The sequence below is a fragment of the Salvia miltiorrhiza genome, chromosome 6 (assembly GCF_028751815.1).
Source record: "Salvia miltiorrhiza cultivar Shanhuang (shh) chromosome 6, IMPLAD_Smil_shh, whole genome shotgun sequence".
Classification (NCBI taxonomy): Eukaryota; Viridiplantae; Streptophyta; class Magnoliopsida; order Lamiales; family Lamiaceae; genus Salvia; species Salvia miltiorrhiza.
Window position 1 is genome coordinate 8,783,880 of NC_080392.1, and position 14,607 is coordinate 8,798,486.

The 14,607-nt window shown below is 35.4% G+C and overlaps 2 protein-coding genes across 5 annotated transcripts; both read left to right on the forward strand.

Moving 5' to 3' along the window:
- On the forward strand, positions 1-1,436 carry LOC130988459 (40S ribosomal protein S29-like). Its single transcript, XM_057912315.1, has 3 exons — positions 1-366; positions 439-538; positions 1,248-1,436. The coding sequence occupies exons 1-3, from the start codon at positions 305-307 to the stop codon at positions 1,254-1,256; spliced, it is 171 nt and encodes a 56-aa protein (XP_057768298.1). The 5' UTR covers positions 1-304; the 3' UTR covers positions 1,257-1,436.
- A 3,376-nt stretch (positions 1,437-4,812) lies between these two features.
- LOC130988460 (K(+) efflux antiporter 4-like) lies at positions 4,813-13,350 on the forward strand. Of its 4 annotated transcripts, XM_057912316.1 has the most exons (22): positions 4,813-5,402; positions 6,077-6,120; positions 6,727-6,785; positions 6,920-6,998; positions 7,167-7,228; positions 7,319-7,394; positions 7,560-7,634; positions 7,750-7,821; positions 7,942-8,025; positions 8,472-8,540; positions 9,500-9,577; positions 9,759-9,847; positions 10,279-10,375; positions 10,445-10,498; positions 10,591-10,631; positions 10,717-10,807; positions 11,800-11,988; positions 12,070-12,147; positions 12,356-12,400; positions 12,760-12,849; positions 12,964-13,014; positions 13,114-13,350. In XM_057912316.1, exons 1-22 carry the CDS (start codon positions 5,204-5,206, stop codon positions 13,141-13,143), a joined length of 1,752 nt encoding a protein of 583 aa, XP_057768299.1. In that variant the 5' UTR covers positions 4,813-5,203; the 3' UTR covers positions 13,144-13,350. The 4 variants fall into 4 exon arrangements, with proteins under 4 accessions (XP_057768299.1, XP_057768301.1, XP_057768300.1 ...); XM_057912318.1 differs by lacking the exon at positions 12,964-13,014 and having other exon boundaries at positions 4,886-5,402; XM_057912317.1 differs by lacking the exon at positions 10,591-10,631 and having other exon boundaries at positions 4,887-5,402; positions 10,712-10,807.
- Positions 13,351-14,607: the final 1,257 nt, after the last annotated feature.

Consider the following 14,607-nt stretch of genomic DNA (forward strand, 5'->3'; position numbering starts at 1 on the left):
AAATTGTCATTCAAATCAATTTCAAATTGATTTGAAATCAATTTCTAATTGAAAACTGATGTTTTAATATAGTATAGATTTGTTCTAATTTTTTTTTGTAATACATCTTGAGGTTGACGATATGATGTAGATTTTAGTTTAGTGGGCCAATAACAAAGCAGTCCAGTAGTCGTCGAAGTATAATCTGCGCTTATAAGCCTCTGTGTGTCTTAAGCCTTAACTTCGCCTCCACCAAACTAGGGTTCTCTATATCATCGGCGCCTCTTCTCCACAACTCTAGATTTTCAGAGAGAAGACAGAAGAGATGGGTCACTCTAACATATGGAACTCGCATCCCAAGAACTACGGCCCTGGCTCACGCACTTGGTCCGTTCAATTTGCTTTCTAATTTAATTTCCCTTTTTCTGAGTTCCTAACCCTTATATTGTTGTGATGCAGCCGGGTTTGCGGAAACCCGCATGGAATTATTCGCAAGTATGGTCTCATGTGTTGCAGGCAGTGCTTCCGCAGCAACGCCAAGGAGATTGGCTTCATCAAGGTCGCTTCTTTACTTCCTTTCCCCCTTTGTTGTTGTTCTGGAATTTATATTCTGCTTTCATGATTTTTTTATTTTTTGTTAATATATTGTATCCGTGTCTGTCTTATGGTTTCTTAATGCCTAGTTTATCGATTTTTTGTTGAATGTTATCCCGTTTTAAAGTTATATTGATTTGAGTAGGTTGTTTAGATTTTCGGATTTAAGGATGAACATTCTATGACGATTGCCAAGATACTCTACCTGTTCTGTTCGACTATGAAAGAGTCTTTCATGCTTCTAAGCATTTGATCAAGTCCACATATAATATAATGATGGAAGTTGTAGCTTTTTCACAGCACAATTAGCATAATTTGATCAACATGCCAAAGTTTGTTAGGAACAGACCATATTGGTATGGATGTTTGTCAATGCTGATGTTTTGCATGATATTATTTTATATTTCAGGTGTTATGGAATTGTAATTGCCTAGGTTTCCTTGGCTCTGAAAACACTGCTTATTGGTTAAGCTGGCATTTGCCTAAAGTTTTTGTGGTGGAATGAATCTTATCTATGGATCTCATCTCCCCGGATAATAATGTTGTTACAACTATATTATCCAAGTGATATACTAATATCAACTCAAGAGTGTTTCTAACTGTGTTGTGTTGTCTTGTAAGTTGCATATATGTCGTCTGAAACGTGCTAACCATGACGCTTTCTCCTCCTGCAGTACCGTTGATGGTGCATGGATGTTGAGGGCTTGAAGAAAAATTGGAGGTTTTAGGAACTTGTTTGTTTAAGATAAGCATGGATTCTTCAATTTTTGGTTTTTGCTAGTTGAATTCTTCCAGACAAATTATGTTTCTATGTCAACTGTAACTTGTCACTTTTTTTATAGTACTTGCAGTCTTTATATTTATGGTCTTGTGAGATTGAATTCTTCTAGATAAATAAGGCGATTTTCAAGTGAGATTGCTTGTCTCTTGATATAAAAGAAATACTAACTTGGATGTTTCAAATGAGACGAGCGTTTAATAGGAGCAACGCAACTTAAAATATTATATCTTGAGGAAGTGTTTATAGACAATTGATGTGGTGATCCAGGTATTGAATTTTTATATATTCCGTCTTTAAAAAATGATCGTCTTTAAAAAATGATCTTATTAGGGGATGCTTATTTTGAAGGATATAGATAAAAATAGAAGATTAATCTTTTGTTTACTTTGATGTATTAAAATTTTGAGATATTTCATGGCCCTTGTATTTTTATCATTTGAGTTAATTTTGTTTGATTCTTATGAAAGATGTAGTATTGGAGAAATCTTATCCTTGAATGATAAAAATAAGATAAGAATTAAACAAAATTAGTTTAGAAATATTTAAGGATTTTGAGATATTCTAAAGTTTCAATTGATATAAATAAAAGATGGGCTAATTGCATGTAAATTTATAATGTTTTTCAGAAATTGGTTATTGATCTGAAAAATTGACTTTTAAATTCATAATGTTTCAAATTTGTTCGGTGATCGATTTTTTCTTACGCTGATGCTGGAAATGATATGGTGGCAGTCAGAATTGACACCTAGATACATTTTTGCCATGTAAAAAAAAATCCCCATCCCATCGTCCTCCCTTTCCCCCACCCCAAAACCCTAATATCCCTAACCTTCACCCGCCACCACCGCCGGTGTCGGTGCCCCCCTCCCACAGTTGCCCCTTGTTATTCACACATGGTGAGATGCACGACTTTATTGTTTCGACCATATCTTCCTTGTTTGAATTTCGATTTGCGATTCGTTTGCACTCATAAACTTGTATCGAGATGATATACAACTTTTATTTCAGACCATTCTTTCAAATTCAGACTCAATGTTTATGTAAATTCCATTAAAGTTCGAGAAAATATCATATTTCACAAGATAAAGCAATATAAGCACAAATCAATCATCCAACACTCAATTTCCTATAAAATTGATATCATATGAACATTAAAAATCATGGAAACATGAGTGTTATCAAAGAGTTTATAAATTTCATCATATTATAAGATATTATAACTTTCAAGAGATTATTAAAGTATTTGAATAATCGAGTTCATAAGCTCTATAAAAATGTACCCCTCTGTCCACCAAAGATATGCCACAATTTCTTTTTTTGTCCGTCCACAAAAAATATGTCACATCCATTTTTAGTAGTAGGGTCTACACCATTCCACTTACATTTAAAGTGGGACCCTTACTCTACTAACTTCACCCACATTTTATTAAAACTCGTGCCAAAAGTAAAGTGTCATATTTTTAGTGGACGGAGAGGAGAGTAACTCAATTGCCTCATTTAGCCTCAACATAGAGTATAGTACTTTTCTTTTTGGGACAATCCCATACTTGGTCCTTATAATTCAATCTCACAATCACTACTTCTTATAAAAAAATCATCCCTATCATGATCCACACTCAACCCTTACAGTATACAAGACGATATCATTTCTCTATTAAAAAGACATCTATAAATTATTTTATTAAAATTCGTGTAATTCACAAAGAAATACAATCTATATATTATATATAAAAGATGAGTTTAACGTAAATTTTTTCTCACCAAAATTTCTATCTCCTCACTTTTCTTTTCTTTTTATTTTGATTCTCTTTTAAAAATCATAAACTTCGATTCATAAAAAAATATTCAATATGGAAGTTAAATTATGACAAGATCTTTAATTTGATGTAAAAATGATAAAAAAATAAATTTAAAATAAATAAGTTATTATCGTTTAAAGTTACAAAATTATTTTTTTTCTCTCCTCTCTCCTATCTTCTTTCTTTAGATGATACGGTTCTTCATTTTTTTTTCTATTTCATTCATTTTTCTATTTTTATTTTATTTTATTTTTTTGTCAAAAAATATTTTTAATATTTTCTATTATAAAAATTTAAGGCAACTAAAAAGATTAAACTTATATTTGTTCATTTTTATCAATTATAAATAATTAATTGGTAGTTCAAAAATTGAAAATTCAAATGTTTTCAGATTTTTCATGTGTTTATTGAGATTATGTTGTTCATAACTTCGATTTTTTTATTGAGATTTATGTTTGCATTTATTTATATTTAAATTATATTTAATATATATATTTATTTATTTAAAATATGATTCAATTTCAACATTGGGCGTGCATCGCACTAGCGGGCATACTAGTTATGAGGAAGTGTGAATTTATAGTACATGCCACTGCTTTCATCCCTTAGGGTGTGTTTGATACACAACCTGAGATAAGGGATGATAAATAAAACCTAGATAAATAATATAGATTAGGTGAGACTGTTAATATTTTATAGGTGTTTGATAAATAAGATATAAATATTAAGATAACTAATATTATTGTTTGATACAAAAGATACAACTATAGATAAAAGAGTAAATTACAATTTTAACCTTATATTTAAATAAGTAAACTAAACAAATAAAAAATATAAAAATAATTATCCCAACCCCAACACCAGTACCCCCAACCCACGCCCCTTTCTTCTTATCTAGGTAGAGAGATAAGTTATCCCACCACTTTGGTGTAATTAGTAATCTCACAGTAACATTGAAAAACATGCGGGCCTGACCTTTATTGCGGGCTTGGACTACTATATAAAATGCCTATCAAACGGAAGGAAAAGGTAAGAAATACAATTTATCTAATCTAATAGCCCCTATCAAACGGACCCTTAATATGCAATTCATACATGTCATAGCTTTTATCCCTGAACTAAATAGTGAGTATTCGTCGAATTTCAACTGGTATTATTTAACGTGATAATTTTAAACTTATGATATAATATCAAATTCTTAAGCAATGTTATCTCTACCTTAATTCTATTAATCTCACAAAATAAAAATGAGCTCCATCATTTTTAATTTTTATATTCTTTAGTAATTCCCACCTAAATTCTCGCGTCGAAAAAAAATAGATGCTTATTAGGGGACCGAGGGAATAATTATTTATGTTATCTGAGTTTTCAATCCTATCTATCTAACACACAAAACATAATATTAATCTCATCATATTCACAATATTTATTTTAAATTTAGTTATTTAACTATATCCTTACACAGTGTGCGTATGTTGGCCAAGCGATAAAGGGTTAATATCTAAAGCAAAAGGTCTTGAGTTTGAGTTCTATGTGACGATCTTTAAATTTCTTTATTTAATATTATTAATTTATCATATATATATATATATATATCCTTACACGAATACAAGCACATCCCTTCCAATAAAGAAATTCAAGTCATAATGACATAATTTTGGCGAAATTCGATAGATTCTTCAACTAATAAATTTTGACAAAAGGCCGGGGGGGGGGGGGGGATGGTATATATATTATATTTATACAGACAAAAAAAACTCGCTCCAAGTTGGAACACTTTACGAGGCAACAAGCCACCTGGAGCAGCCACCGCACTAGACGGCGCGTCGCTCACACGCTCCGTGTCCCGCGTGGCCCCAACCTACTCTCTTTGGTAGATCTCAATCGCCGAGTATCTGGGATGAGTAAAGTTGAGAAACTCCTTTTATGCAATTCACTCCACCGCCACCGCCTCCACCTCCGCCGTCTCTGCTAACTTGCGCGGGGGCCTTATTTACCGCAATAATTTCCCCCTCTCCTTCCCGAAACGGTTTGAAAGTAAAGAGAAAAGATGCGAACATTTTTTGCTCTCGTGATTCTCTTCTATTTCATTCTGTCGCCGCTCATCGCCGGCGACTCGATGGCTGAAACCGGCGGAGTTAATGGTACGGCCTCAAACGATACGTCCTCGCGAAAGGAAAGCACTCTTGCCGATATGATTGATCACGCATTGGAGAAAGAGTTCAACGAGACTGATGAACTCGCCGACGGTTAGTGTAGATCTCTGATGATTGTACACTGTGCTTTGTCTTGTTGTACATTGTCAATTAATGCTAACTTTTTATGCGCTTTGCTTTTCCTTGAATTATGTGTCCTGTGTTGTATAGATTAGGCTTCTGTGATGCATGGACTAATAATGGAGTTTTTCCATTTGTGGCTTGTTTATTTTTATGCATTTATGTTTTTGCCATAATCTTCAAAGATTAAGTGTTTGTATATATTCTTTTGCAATAGAATTCATGTTAAAAGAATTGACACTTGAAAGATTCTTTGAGTCCTTAAGGTTCATAATATTTTGATGCCAACGTTATCAATCACCAAAAATGTATAGCATATCCTAAAGTTCAATTGAATATAGTTAGAATGATTTCGGGTGCACATTAATTAGCTTAAGGACGTGGCGATGAAATTAATACAAGATGGAGACATGACACAAGACTTCTCTTTGACAGACTGGTAAAATCTTGGTTAATTTGGTGATTGGGGAGAAGTGTATCCTTATATGATGTTGGGTTTCATGAAATGAGGCCTAACAACAGTTGCTTGATGTGTTTTAAATCGTTGGAGTTGATTAAACTTAGTATAGTAGGAATATGCATTTCTAGTTGGAAAGGAACATATAACTTGAGTTGTGATTGCACTCTATCTCTCTTGACATTTGCAGTCAAAGATCATGGAAGCTTCAACAACAGTGTTAACGAACAGCAGGTTTGTCTCTTGCCTTAGAAATTCTTCTTATGTTGGAACATGCTTATATTTATAAATGTAGACATATTTAGCTATCTGGAAAGGGAACGCTTTTAAAGATTTTAAGTGTTCTCTGGACTAATATTGGGTGAGCACTAATTTCTGGCATCCCAAGAATTACGTGTGCGTGTTGGCCTAGTGGTTAATGCTTGAGGTCAAAGGTCAAAATTATCACGCAGTCAAAATTATTTGTTTCTTCCCCCCTTCCCCCAACAAAAAAATAAAAATAAAATAAATAAATAGATAAATAAAATAGATTTGCTATTATAGAGCATTGAATTGCTCATGTTCTTCTAAAGCAAAATAATCACGGGTTCAATGGTGTTTCGGTCATATAAATTATTGTGTTATGTGTAAGAAGTAAAAATAACTTAAATCAAGTTCATTACTTCAAATATCTAAACTTCACTACACATTAAGGGCATTATTTAAAACATATTCTTTGCAACTATTCCGCCCCTTTTTTTGGTTTATTAGTTGGTTCTGAGCATGTAATGTCTGCACATGCGCCTTCAATTGCAATTTGGTTGTCTCTACTGTCCCTATTGAAACTCTTAAAATCTTCAGGCAGTTCTGGAAACTGTTGCCAGGGTTAAGCCCAAGAAGAATGAGACAAAAGATGAAAAGTATGCTTCCTAAACCTGTATCCTCAAAATTCAACAGTCTGCTGTGTTCTGTTACTTTGACTATTTATTATTTCTGTGACTGTAATAAATTCAGAGATGGATTTTGGTTGATACTTTTCCTGACTTTATATTAGGTCATTTCAGTTCCATGATGTTTTTAATCTTGATAATGAGAATCAACCTGAAGAAACTCCAACCTTGATAGATAGCAAGGTGCTTATTACTTCAGCCACTATTAGTTTCATTAGAAACTCCAACATTTGTTTTAGTTATGTTGCTCCAGGGATGCAATAAATTTATTTTCAATCATTGCAAGTTCTACTTTCTAGATATGTTTGAACTTTGAAGTAATTGATTCCAGCTATATAATATTATGCACAGGATAATGTCTTCATTATGTCCAATCGCAAGTCAAAATTTCCCATCTTACAGTTGGACCTAAGGTTAGACTTCTGAGTTTCTCTCCAAGGTACCAGTATTCGTCATTCAAATCTTATATAAGCAATCCAACATTATGATTTTTTGTTTCGCAGGTTCATATCTGATCTAGTTGTTGTAATTGTTTCTGCAACCTGTGGTGGAATTGCCTTTGCGTGTGCTGGACAACCAGTAAGCTTTCCAAGAGGCTATTTTCTATTTTTGCTGATTTTGTCAACTTTCTATTAATTGATTCTCCTTGTTTTGGTTATTCCTGAAGTACTGCTGTTGCTTTATTAAAAGTTGATATTGATGATCTCTGGATTTCTCTGATGATCCGCGATTTTATCTATGCAGGTTATAACTGGATATTTGCTAGCAGGATCCCTTATAGGACCTGGAGGTTTTAGTATTGTTAGTGAAATGGTTCAAGTATGTTACTTTTTGAATCACCTTTATGTTGTGAGAATGTGACCTCTTTCTTGTGAAATTTGTCATGTCTTAAAGATAATATTTGTGCCTAACTGCGCATAGTACGTGCCTGCAGGTTGAAACAGTGGCACAGTTTGGAGTTATTTTTCTTCTTTTTGCACTGGGACTAGAATTCTCTGTTGTGAAGGTTGGTCATGTTTATATCTAAATTTACATGCTCTGTTATCCTGTTATGTGATGTAAACGAAACATAAAGAAAGAAATTGAAAGCTTGAAAGATTGATAGTAAATTTAACTGATAATGCAGATTCGTGTTGTGCGAGCAGTTGCTTTCTTCGGCGGATTGCTTCAAATACTTCTGTTTATGTGTTTGTGTGGGATAACAGCCTTGGTATCCTCTCTATTCTCAGTTTCTTAGATTTGTGCACCTTTTTAATCACAATTCTGTTTTACAAAGTGTTGACTGAAGCTAGTTTCCTTTGATATTATTGACTTTCGTAATTGCCATCTTGCTATAAAACGTATTAATGTCAACTGGAAGTTTAATTGATTAATTCATCAGCTGTATGTTAAGAATTGAATTTGATCACTTTTTACGTTAGATGTCAAATATGTGGAGGGTCATTGAGCGATGCTAGGAGGTATATAAAAAATTCAGAATCGTCTTTCACCTTCTCCTGCCATATCTTTAGTGCTAAACTTGATCCTTTAGAGGATGGCATTCACCTGACCTCTAGGATTTCCTTTATGATCCATTGCTATTCACTAAATTATCTTTTCTCGTCTAGTTCTTTCATTTTGTTATATTATTGATATGTACAAGTAATATCTTTGCAGTTATGTGGCGGGGAAGCATCTGAAGGTGTCTTTGTTGGTGTGTTCCTCTCAATGTCTTCAACGGCAGTGGTACAATCTCCATCTGATTTTTTAATCTTAAGCCTAATCTAATTTGTGAGATTAAAGATGACTTGGCTATGAAGTGCCAATTTTGAGTTCTTTTTCCTCTCTGTGGTGGAGTATTTTTTTTCATGCTCTGTGAATTTCATAATAATTATTTCTTTACTCGCATGGAGCACCAACCTTGAAGTTATATTCAAGATAAAAGAACCGAATTTTCTATATGTAACCACAAACACAAAACTCCTCAAAGACAAGGGGTTAGATTCTCTCATGAGAAAATAATCAGAATGTGGATATAAAGAGATTAACTTTATTTTGGAGGAAGCTGAGCTATCACTAAGTTTTATGTCAGAAGTGAAGTTGACTTTTATGAAGTGGTTCAAGGAAACTTCATCACTGACAATAGGCGAGAGGAATTACAAATATTCAAGTACTTTCTTAGACACTGTAAGGAACCTTTAAAAGGGGTCTATGTTATTGTACATGGGTAATCCTCCTCACTGGTTGTTAGCTTCTTAGACACCATAAGGCACCTTTAAAAGGGACCACATTATTTTACAAAGGTAATCCCCTTAACTGGCGTTCCTTACAACACATCAAGACGCAGTTGTGTCAATCAGATTACATCTTCCTATCATAAAAATATTCAAAATATGCCTCTAGTTCCTTATGAAGATGAATTTTGTATTATTGTGTTCAAAGTATTGTGGCTGTTTATGATGAAAAAGGGATCTCTTGCATCACTAAAATTTGCCTACCAAACCACTTAGTACTTGCATTTACGAAAGAAGGCTTAACTTCTTACAAGTGTGGGTATGTGTATTAATAATGAGTGTGTGTGGTTGGTGTCTATTTTCACCTTAAAGAATCTGGACATTGTCTAACTCGTGCCATGAATATAACATAACTCATGTCTTTTTTCTGCTGATCGTTTAACGCAAGCTGATTCAATATCTTGCATGCAGGTTTTGAAATTCTTGATGGAAAAGAATAGTATCAACACATTATATGGGCAGGTCACTGTTGGAACCCTCGTTCTGCAGGTTTGTGTATACTTAAGATTGTTTCTTTGATATCTATGCATTTGAAAGTTGAAGTTTAATTACTCTGAAACCTGATCAGTTCTCACCAACATACAGATCTTCATATCAGTCTTGTACATTAAGTTTATATTTTGCACAAATTATGCTTTGTGAAAGTCTGAAGGACACCTCTGTTTGCCAGGACTGTACTGTGGGTTTGCTATTTGCCCTTCTTCCTATCCTTGGTGGTACTTCTGGTGCTCTTCAAGGAATGGTTTCCATGACAAAACTGTAAGACAGTAGACCTTACACTATGATTTCAACAAGTTTTGTTTATACTCAGAGACAGTGTTGCAACTAATTTTTATGCATTGATGCTACTAATCTTTTCCTGTTTACCTGACTTGTACTTACGACAACTTTTGTAACTGATGTGCTGAAAAGATATTGGTTGGTAACAAGTAGGAAATGATGAAACTACCAGCAGATGTTCTGTTGTTGCCACAATTATATACTTTTTTAATCACCAATATCAAATACTATCAGTTATCAGTGGTGAAATCTAATATTCTCTCTTACTTCTTTAGTGGCAAGGATATGTTATGTCTACTTTTTGTAATTCTTAGAAACATTTGAAGTCTTCTACTTCTTCCTGTATGAAACTGGGGTTTCTTTTCAATGATTTAGACTGTCATTTATGGGATCCTACTTTACTTTTACAGGTTGGTGGTGTTAGTTACATTCCTGACCATTTTGGCAATATTGTCCCGTACTCTTATACCTCGGTTACTGAAGTTGATGATTAGTCTATCCTCACAGGTGCCTTTGAGTTTAAGAAAATATGTTGCATGCACTTTGTTCTGATATTTGACTTAGTATTTTTTGCAGACTAATGAACTCTATCAATTGACATCTGTTGCGCTCTGCTTGCTTGTTGCTTGGGTTAGTTGCACATCCCAATTCGTCTTGTTTTACCACTTATTTGGCATTTGGAATTTTTATTTGATCAAGTTATCTACTTCTGTAATTTGCAGGAAATTCTAGTATATTGCGATTTTACTCCTTTCCCAATTCAGTTACTAGTCCAGACAATTTACCTTTTCAATGCAAACTTATTGAATATATATGTATGTAATGTAAACTATGCTGTTCCAGTGTAGCGATAAGTTGGGCCTGAGTCTTGAGTTAGGCTCCTTTGCTGCTGGACTGATGATATCAACAACTGATCTTGCTCATCATACTCTGGAACAGGTATGCTTTTTATATTGTTGCATGGTATTCTATTCTACCTTACATATCTTCCTGCATGTTTGCTTGTGTAGTGTGTGTGTCAGAGAGAGCTGATGTGGTATTGATTTATTACTGAACTGTAATTTCCTGTATGGTTGGTTCTATTGCAAATGTTTTTCTTATTTTTGTTGAGTCCCTTACCTTTTGCTTTTCATACCTTTTCTATTATCTGGGAGGAAGACGTGAATTTCAAATTTTAGTAAAGCATACATGGAGGGTTAGGTGTATGGTTGGTGGTTCTGGAATTTTTCTTCCGCTGCAAGTGATGAGTTCATCATTCTAATAAATTAGAGATATAAAGTTCTACCTCTTTTTTCGATAAATTGAGGTTTTAGATGGTTGGTTTTCTTCAAACAAGTGCAGTTACTGGCAGTTCAAGTAGATGATAAAGATGCACACATGCCTTTTGCCTAAGCTATGGCCAGATGACCTTCAGGGTAGCCAAAATTTGGAGTTCTTTTGTCTGGGCCTTTCTCTCTTTGAACTTTACTAAATGCTTTGATCTGTATGAAGATATTATTTTCTCTGTTTCCTGAAAGAAGAGTGCCAACAAGCTTGAGTGAGAGAATATCACATTTTTTTCCCTTTTGCAAGAACTGATTGAGGCCAATTAGGTTGTCTTGCACCTAATGTTTTTCTTAAAACTAATTATTGATCTGTTGATGCTCTTTTGTATTGGAGATCCTCCAATGGGTCTTTCTTTAAGTTACTTGAGATTTGCCTGCAAATTTAGACTGTTATCCTGGAAGAAAATAACTTTGCTATTAGAACTTTCAGTGTGTATGAACCCCTACCTTAGAGGTCATGTTAATTGGGTTCAAAGTGATGTCAAGTTGAGCTAATTTGTTCACACTTCGTCAGCTATAACATTTTCATCTAGGCTCTAGGTATCAAATTGTGCTCTTACATGTCACTAAGCAAAGGGTTCTTTAATCTGACTCTTTGTTTTGTAGGTGGAGCCAATCCGGAACTTTTTTGCTGCCCTTTTTCTAGCTAGCATTGGAATGCTTATTCATGTCCAGTTTCTCTGGAACCACATTGATATTTTGCTGGCAGCTGTTATCTTGGTGATTATTATCAAAACAATTGTGTTCAGTTTGGTCGTGAGAGGATTTGGCTACAACAACAAGACTTCCCTTCTTGTATGCAACTTTCCAATGCTATTTTCTGAAATGTTGGCAATCTTTGTTTGACCTGCAAAACTTGATTAAATGCACTTGCAGGTTGGAATGTCTCTTGCACAAATTGGAGAATTTGCTTTTGTTCTTCTTAGTCGAGCGTCAAACCTCAAGTTGATTGAGGTGTTTCTTTATTTCTGAGTTTTTATAAATTGTGAAGTGTCAATATATCCATTATGTTAACCTTGAACGATGGTATCTTTTCTCGATAAGAAATTGGTGATCTATTGCTCAATACTCTTGTTAAGTATGATCAACTTTCGGTAATGGTCCTGATTTTGTTATGTTGTCCTTTTCTGAGCCACCACTAACATAGGGTAATGAATTGCAGGGTAAATTGTATATGCTGCTTCTTGGGACAACAGCTCTCAGTCTGGTATGCTAGACTTTTTAGTTATGTGCCTTGGCAATATCCCGTTAACTATATTTCTTCTCATTCATCGACAAATGATCTTTATTAGGGTCTCTACTACTGTCTACTGTTTATTAAGCTTCATGTTAAATGTTCACGCATATGAATTATATTGGATAAATATAGACTACCTTTATTAATGTAAAGGTTTTAAGAAAAAAACCAAATTTATTAATACTCTGGAGAGAACTGTATCGTCACTTAGTTTTCAAGATCCATTGGTTTTCTTTTATTAGGTTTTCCAAATTTGTCTTCCATGCCTTTCTTCATCATATCTTGTGCAGTCAGATTTTCTCATCCTAGCTAATAAATATTATACACAGGTAACCACACCATTACTGTTTAAGCTAATACCCGCCGTGGTACATCTTGGAGTGCTATTACGGTGGTTTTCTCCCGACTCCACGTATGAGGTATTATATTACAGAAACTGTAATCTACGGATTCATCACGTCGTACGCAGTTTTTCTTTTCCATGTCTGTGTGCATAAAGTTTTATGGTTTGTTGGATATGATCTTTGTTCCAGATTAGAGGAGAGAGTTTGCGTGCGGACAGTGCTAAGCATATAAGTTTGATGGTCCACAGCTCTCATGATTCTTGATAATTAGTATATATATGAGCCAGAAGTGCAAATATCAGACTTGACCTGATGGATGGTCTTCTTGTTGGGGGACAGGTGATTAAGAGTGCAAAGGAGGTTGACTGACTCCACCCCTCGTATGCCATGCCGTTATCTGCCGGAACTTGTTGATGCGGCAGGTGCTACCTACAAGTATGTCCATATAGCAATTCGTTTATTATTTCACATTACAACTCAACTGGATGTCATTAATCAGCTTGTAAAGTGGATAGCTGTCTGTACATCTTGTACTATAGGTTGTTAAATGTACAGATTGCCAATTTTGTCTTTCAATCTTTTGATTTATTGTTATAGCTTGGATTTATGGTTGTTTGGGAACTAGTTGGAGCTGCTGATTGCATATTTCCACTAGATTTTCTTTTTGGCCTTAGATTCATAATTTATTCTCTCTCTCTCTCTCTCTCTCTTTCACACACACACACACACACTGCATTCATTAAAGGATAAGCCCCGAGCTCCCTGAGATTGTATTGTCCAATTCAAACTAAGCTAAAAAAAATGTGACGCGGCTTAGATCGTTGCGTTGGACCTACTTGATTAGGGCCCATGTTTGATTGGGTGTTTTTGGAGGTTGGAAAGATAATCAATTAATTGAATCCATTACTTATTGTTTGGTTTGAATAATAAGATAACCATTACCCTTACTTGGGGTTAATTCAATCATTCAATTTGTTACCCCTCAAAATAAAAGGAAAACAAAGAAAAAAGGAACCCCTTATTAAAGATTTATTTCCATTGTTAAATCAAACATTCAATAGAAGTAATGCTTATTGTTACCATTCCATCCCTTTATTTGATTCTAGGGTTAAGGTGCAGATAGGCCCCTGAAGTGTGAGCCCTTAGAGCGATTTGCTCCCTTTACTAACTGTGTGTGCAACTTACCCCCTAAACTACCAAAAATTGCACATTTAACCCCCTCCGCCCTAACTCCGTCAGTCCACCGTTAGTCAAACTTTTTTTTTTTTTTAATTCAATCCCTTCCTCCGGTGAGGCCAGCACCCTTTCTCCGGCGTCCGATGTCCCTCGAGAACGGCCAAGCAGCAGAACCGGTCGTCGAAGCTGCGCTGCCAGAATTCGGCCGTCGAAGCCGCGACACCAGGAGCAGCAGCTACTGTGACTCCCAAACCAACAGCAACATACAATCCAACCTCTCTCTCCTCACCCTCTCCTCCATCTCCCAAACCGGCCGCCGAAGCCGCGCTGCCAAAATTCGGCCGTCGAAGCCGCGACACCAGGAGCAGCAGCTACTCTGACTCCCAAACCAACAGCAACATGCCAACATACAATCCAACCTCTCTCTCCTCACCCGCCCCTCCATCTGCCTTCGTTTTCTCAGTTGGATTTGCAGCGGACTGGTTTGGAGATTCTTGCTCACCAGTTCTTGAATCTTGAGAGGGCAGATTGGATCTTAGTCCCAGTCCCCCATTGGCGTCATCTGCCTCTCCGACGCCCTCCTCCGCCGCATCCTCTCCCTCCCCACCCCGCGCCCATTCCACGCCCTAATCTTCTTCGACGTGCACCAGCTCTACT

Coding starts and splice junctions, on each gene's coding strand:
- LOC130988459 (XM_057912315.1), top strand. CDS start 305: ATGGGTCACTCTAACATATGGAACTCGCATCCCAAGAACTACGGCCCT. Junction 367..438: donor GGCCCTGGCTCACGCACTTG/GTCCGTTCAATT, acceptor GTTGTGATGCAG/CCGGGTTTGCGGAAACCCGC.
- LOC130988460 (XM_057912316.1), top strand. CDS start 5,204: ATGCGAACATTTTTTGCTCTCGTGATTCTCTTCTATTTCATTCTGTCG. Junction 12,148..12,355: donor CAAACCTCAAGTTGATTGAG/GTGTTTCTTTAT, acceptor AATGAATTGCAG/GGTAAATTGTATATGCTGCT. Junction 13,015..13,113: donor CTAAGCATATAAGTTTGATG/GTCCACAGCTCT, acceptor GTTGGGGGACAG/GTGATTAAGAGTGCAAAGGA.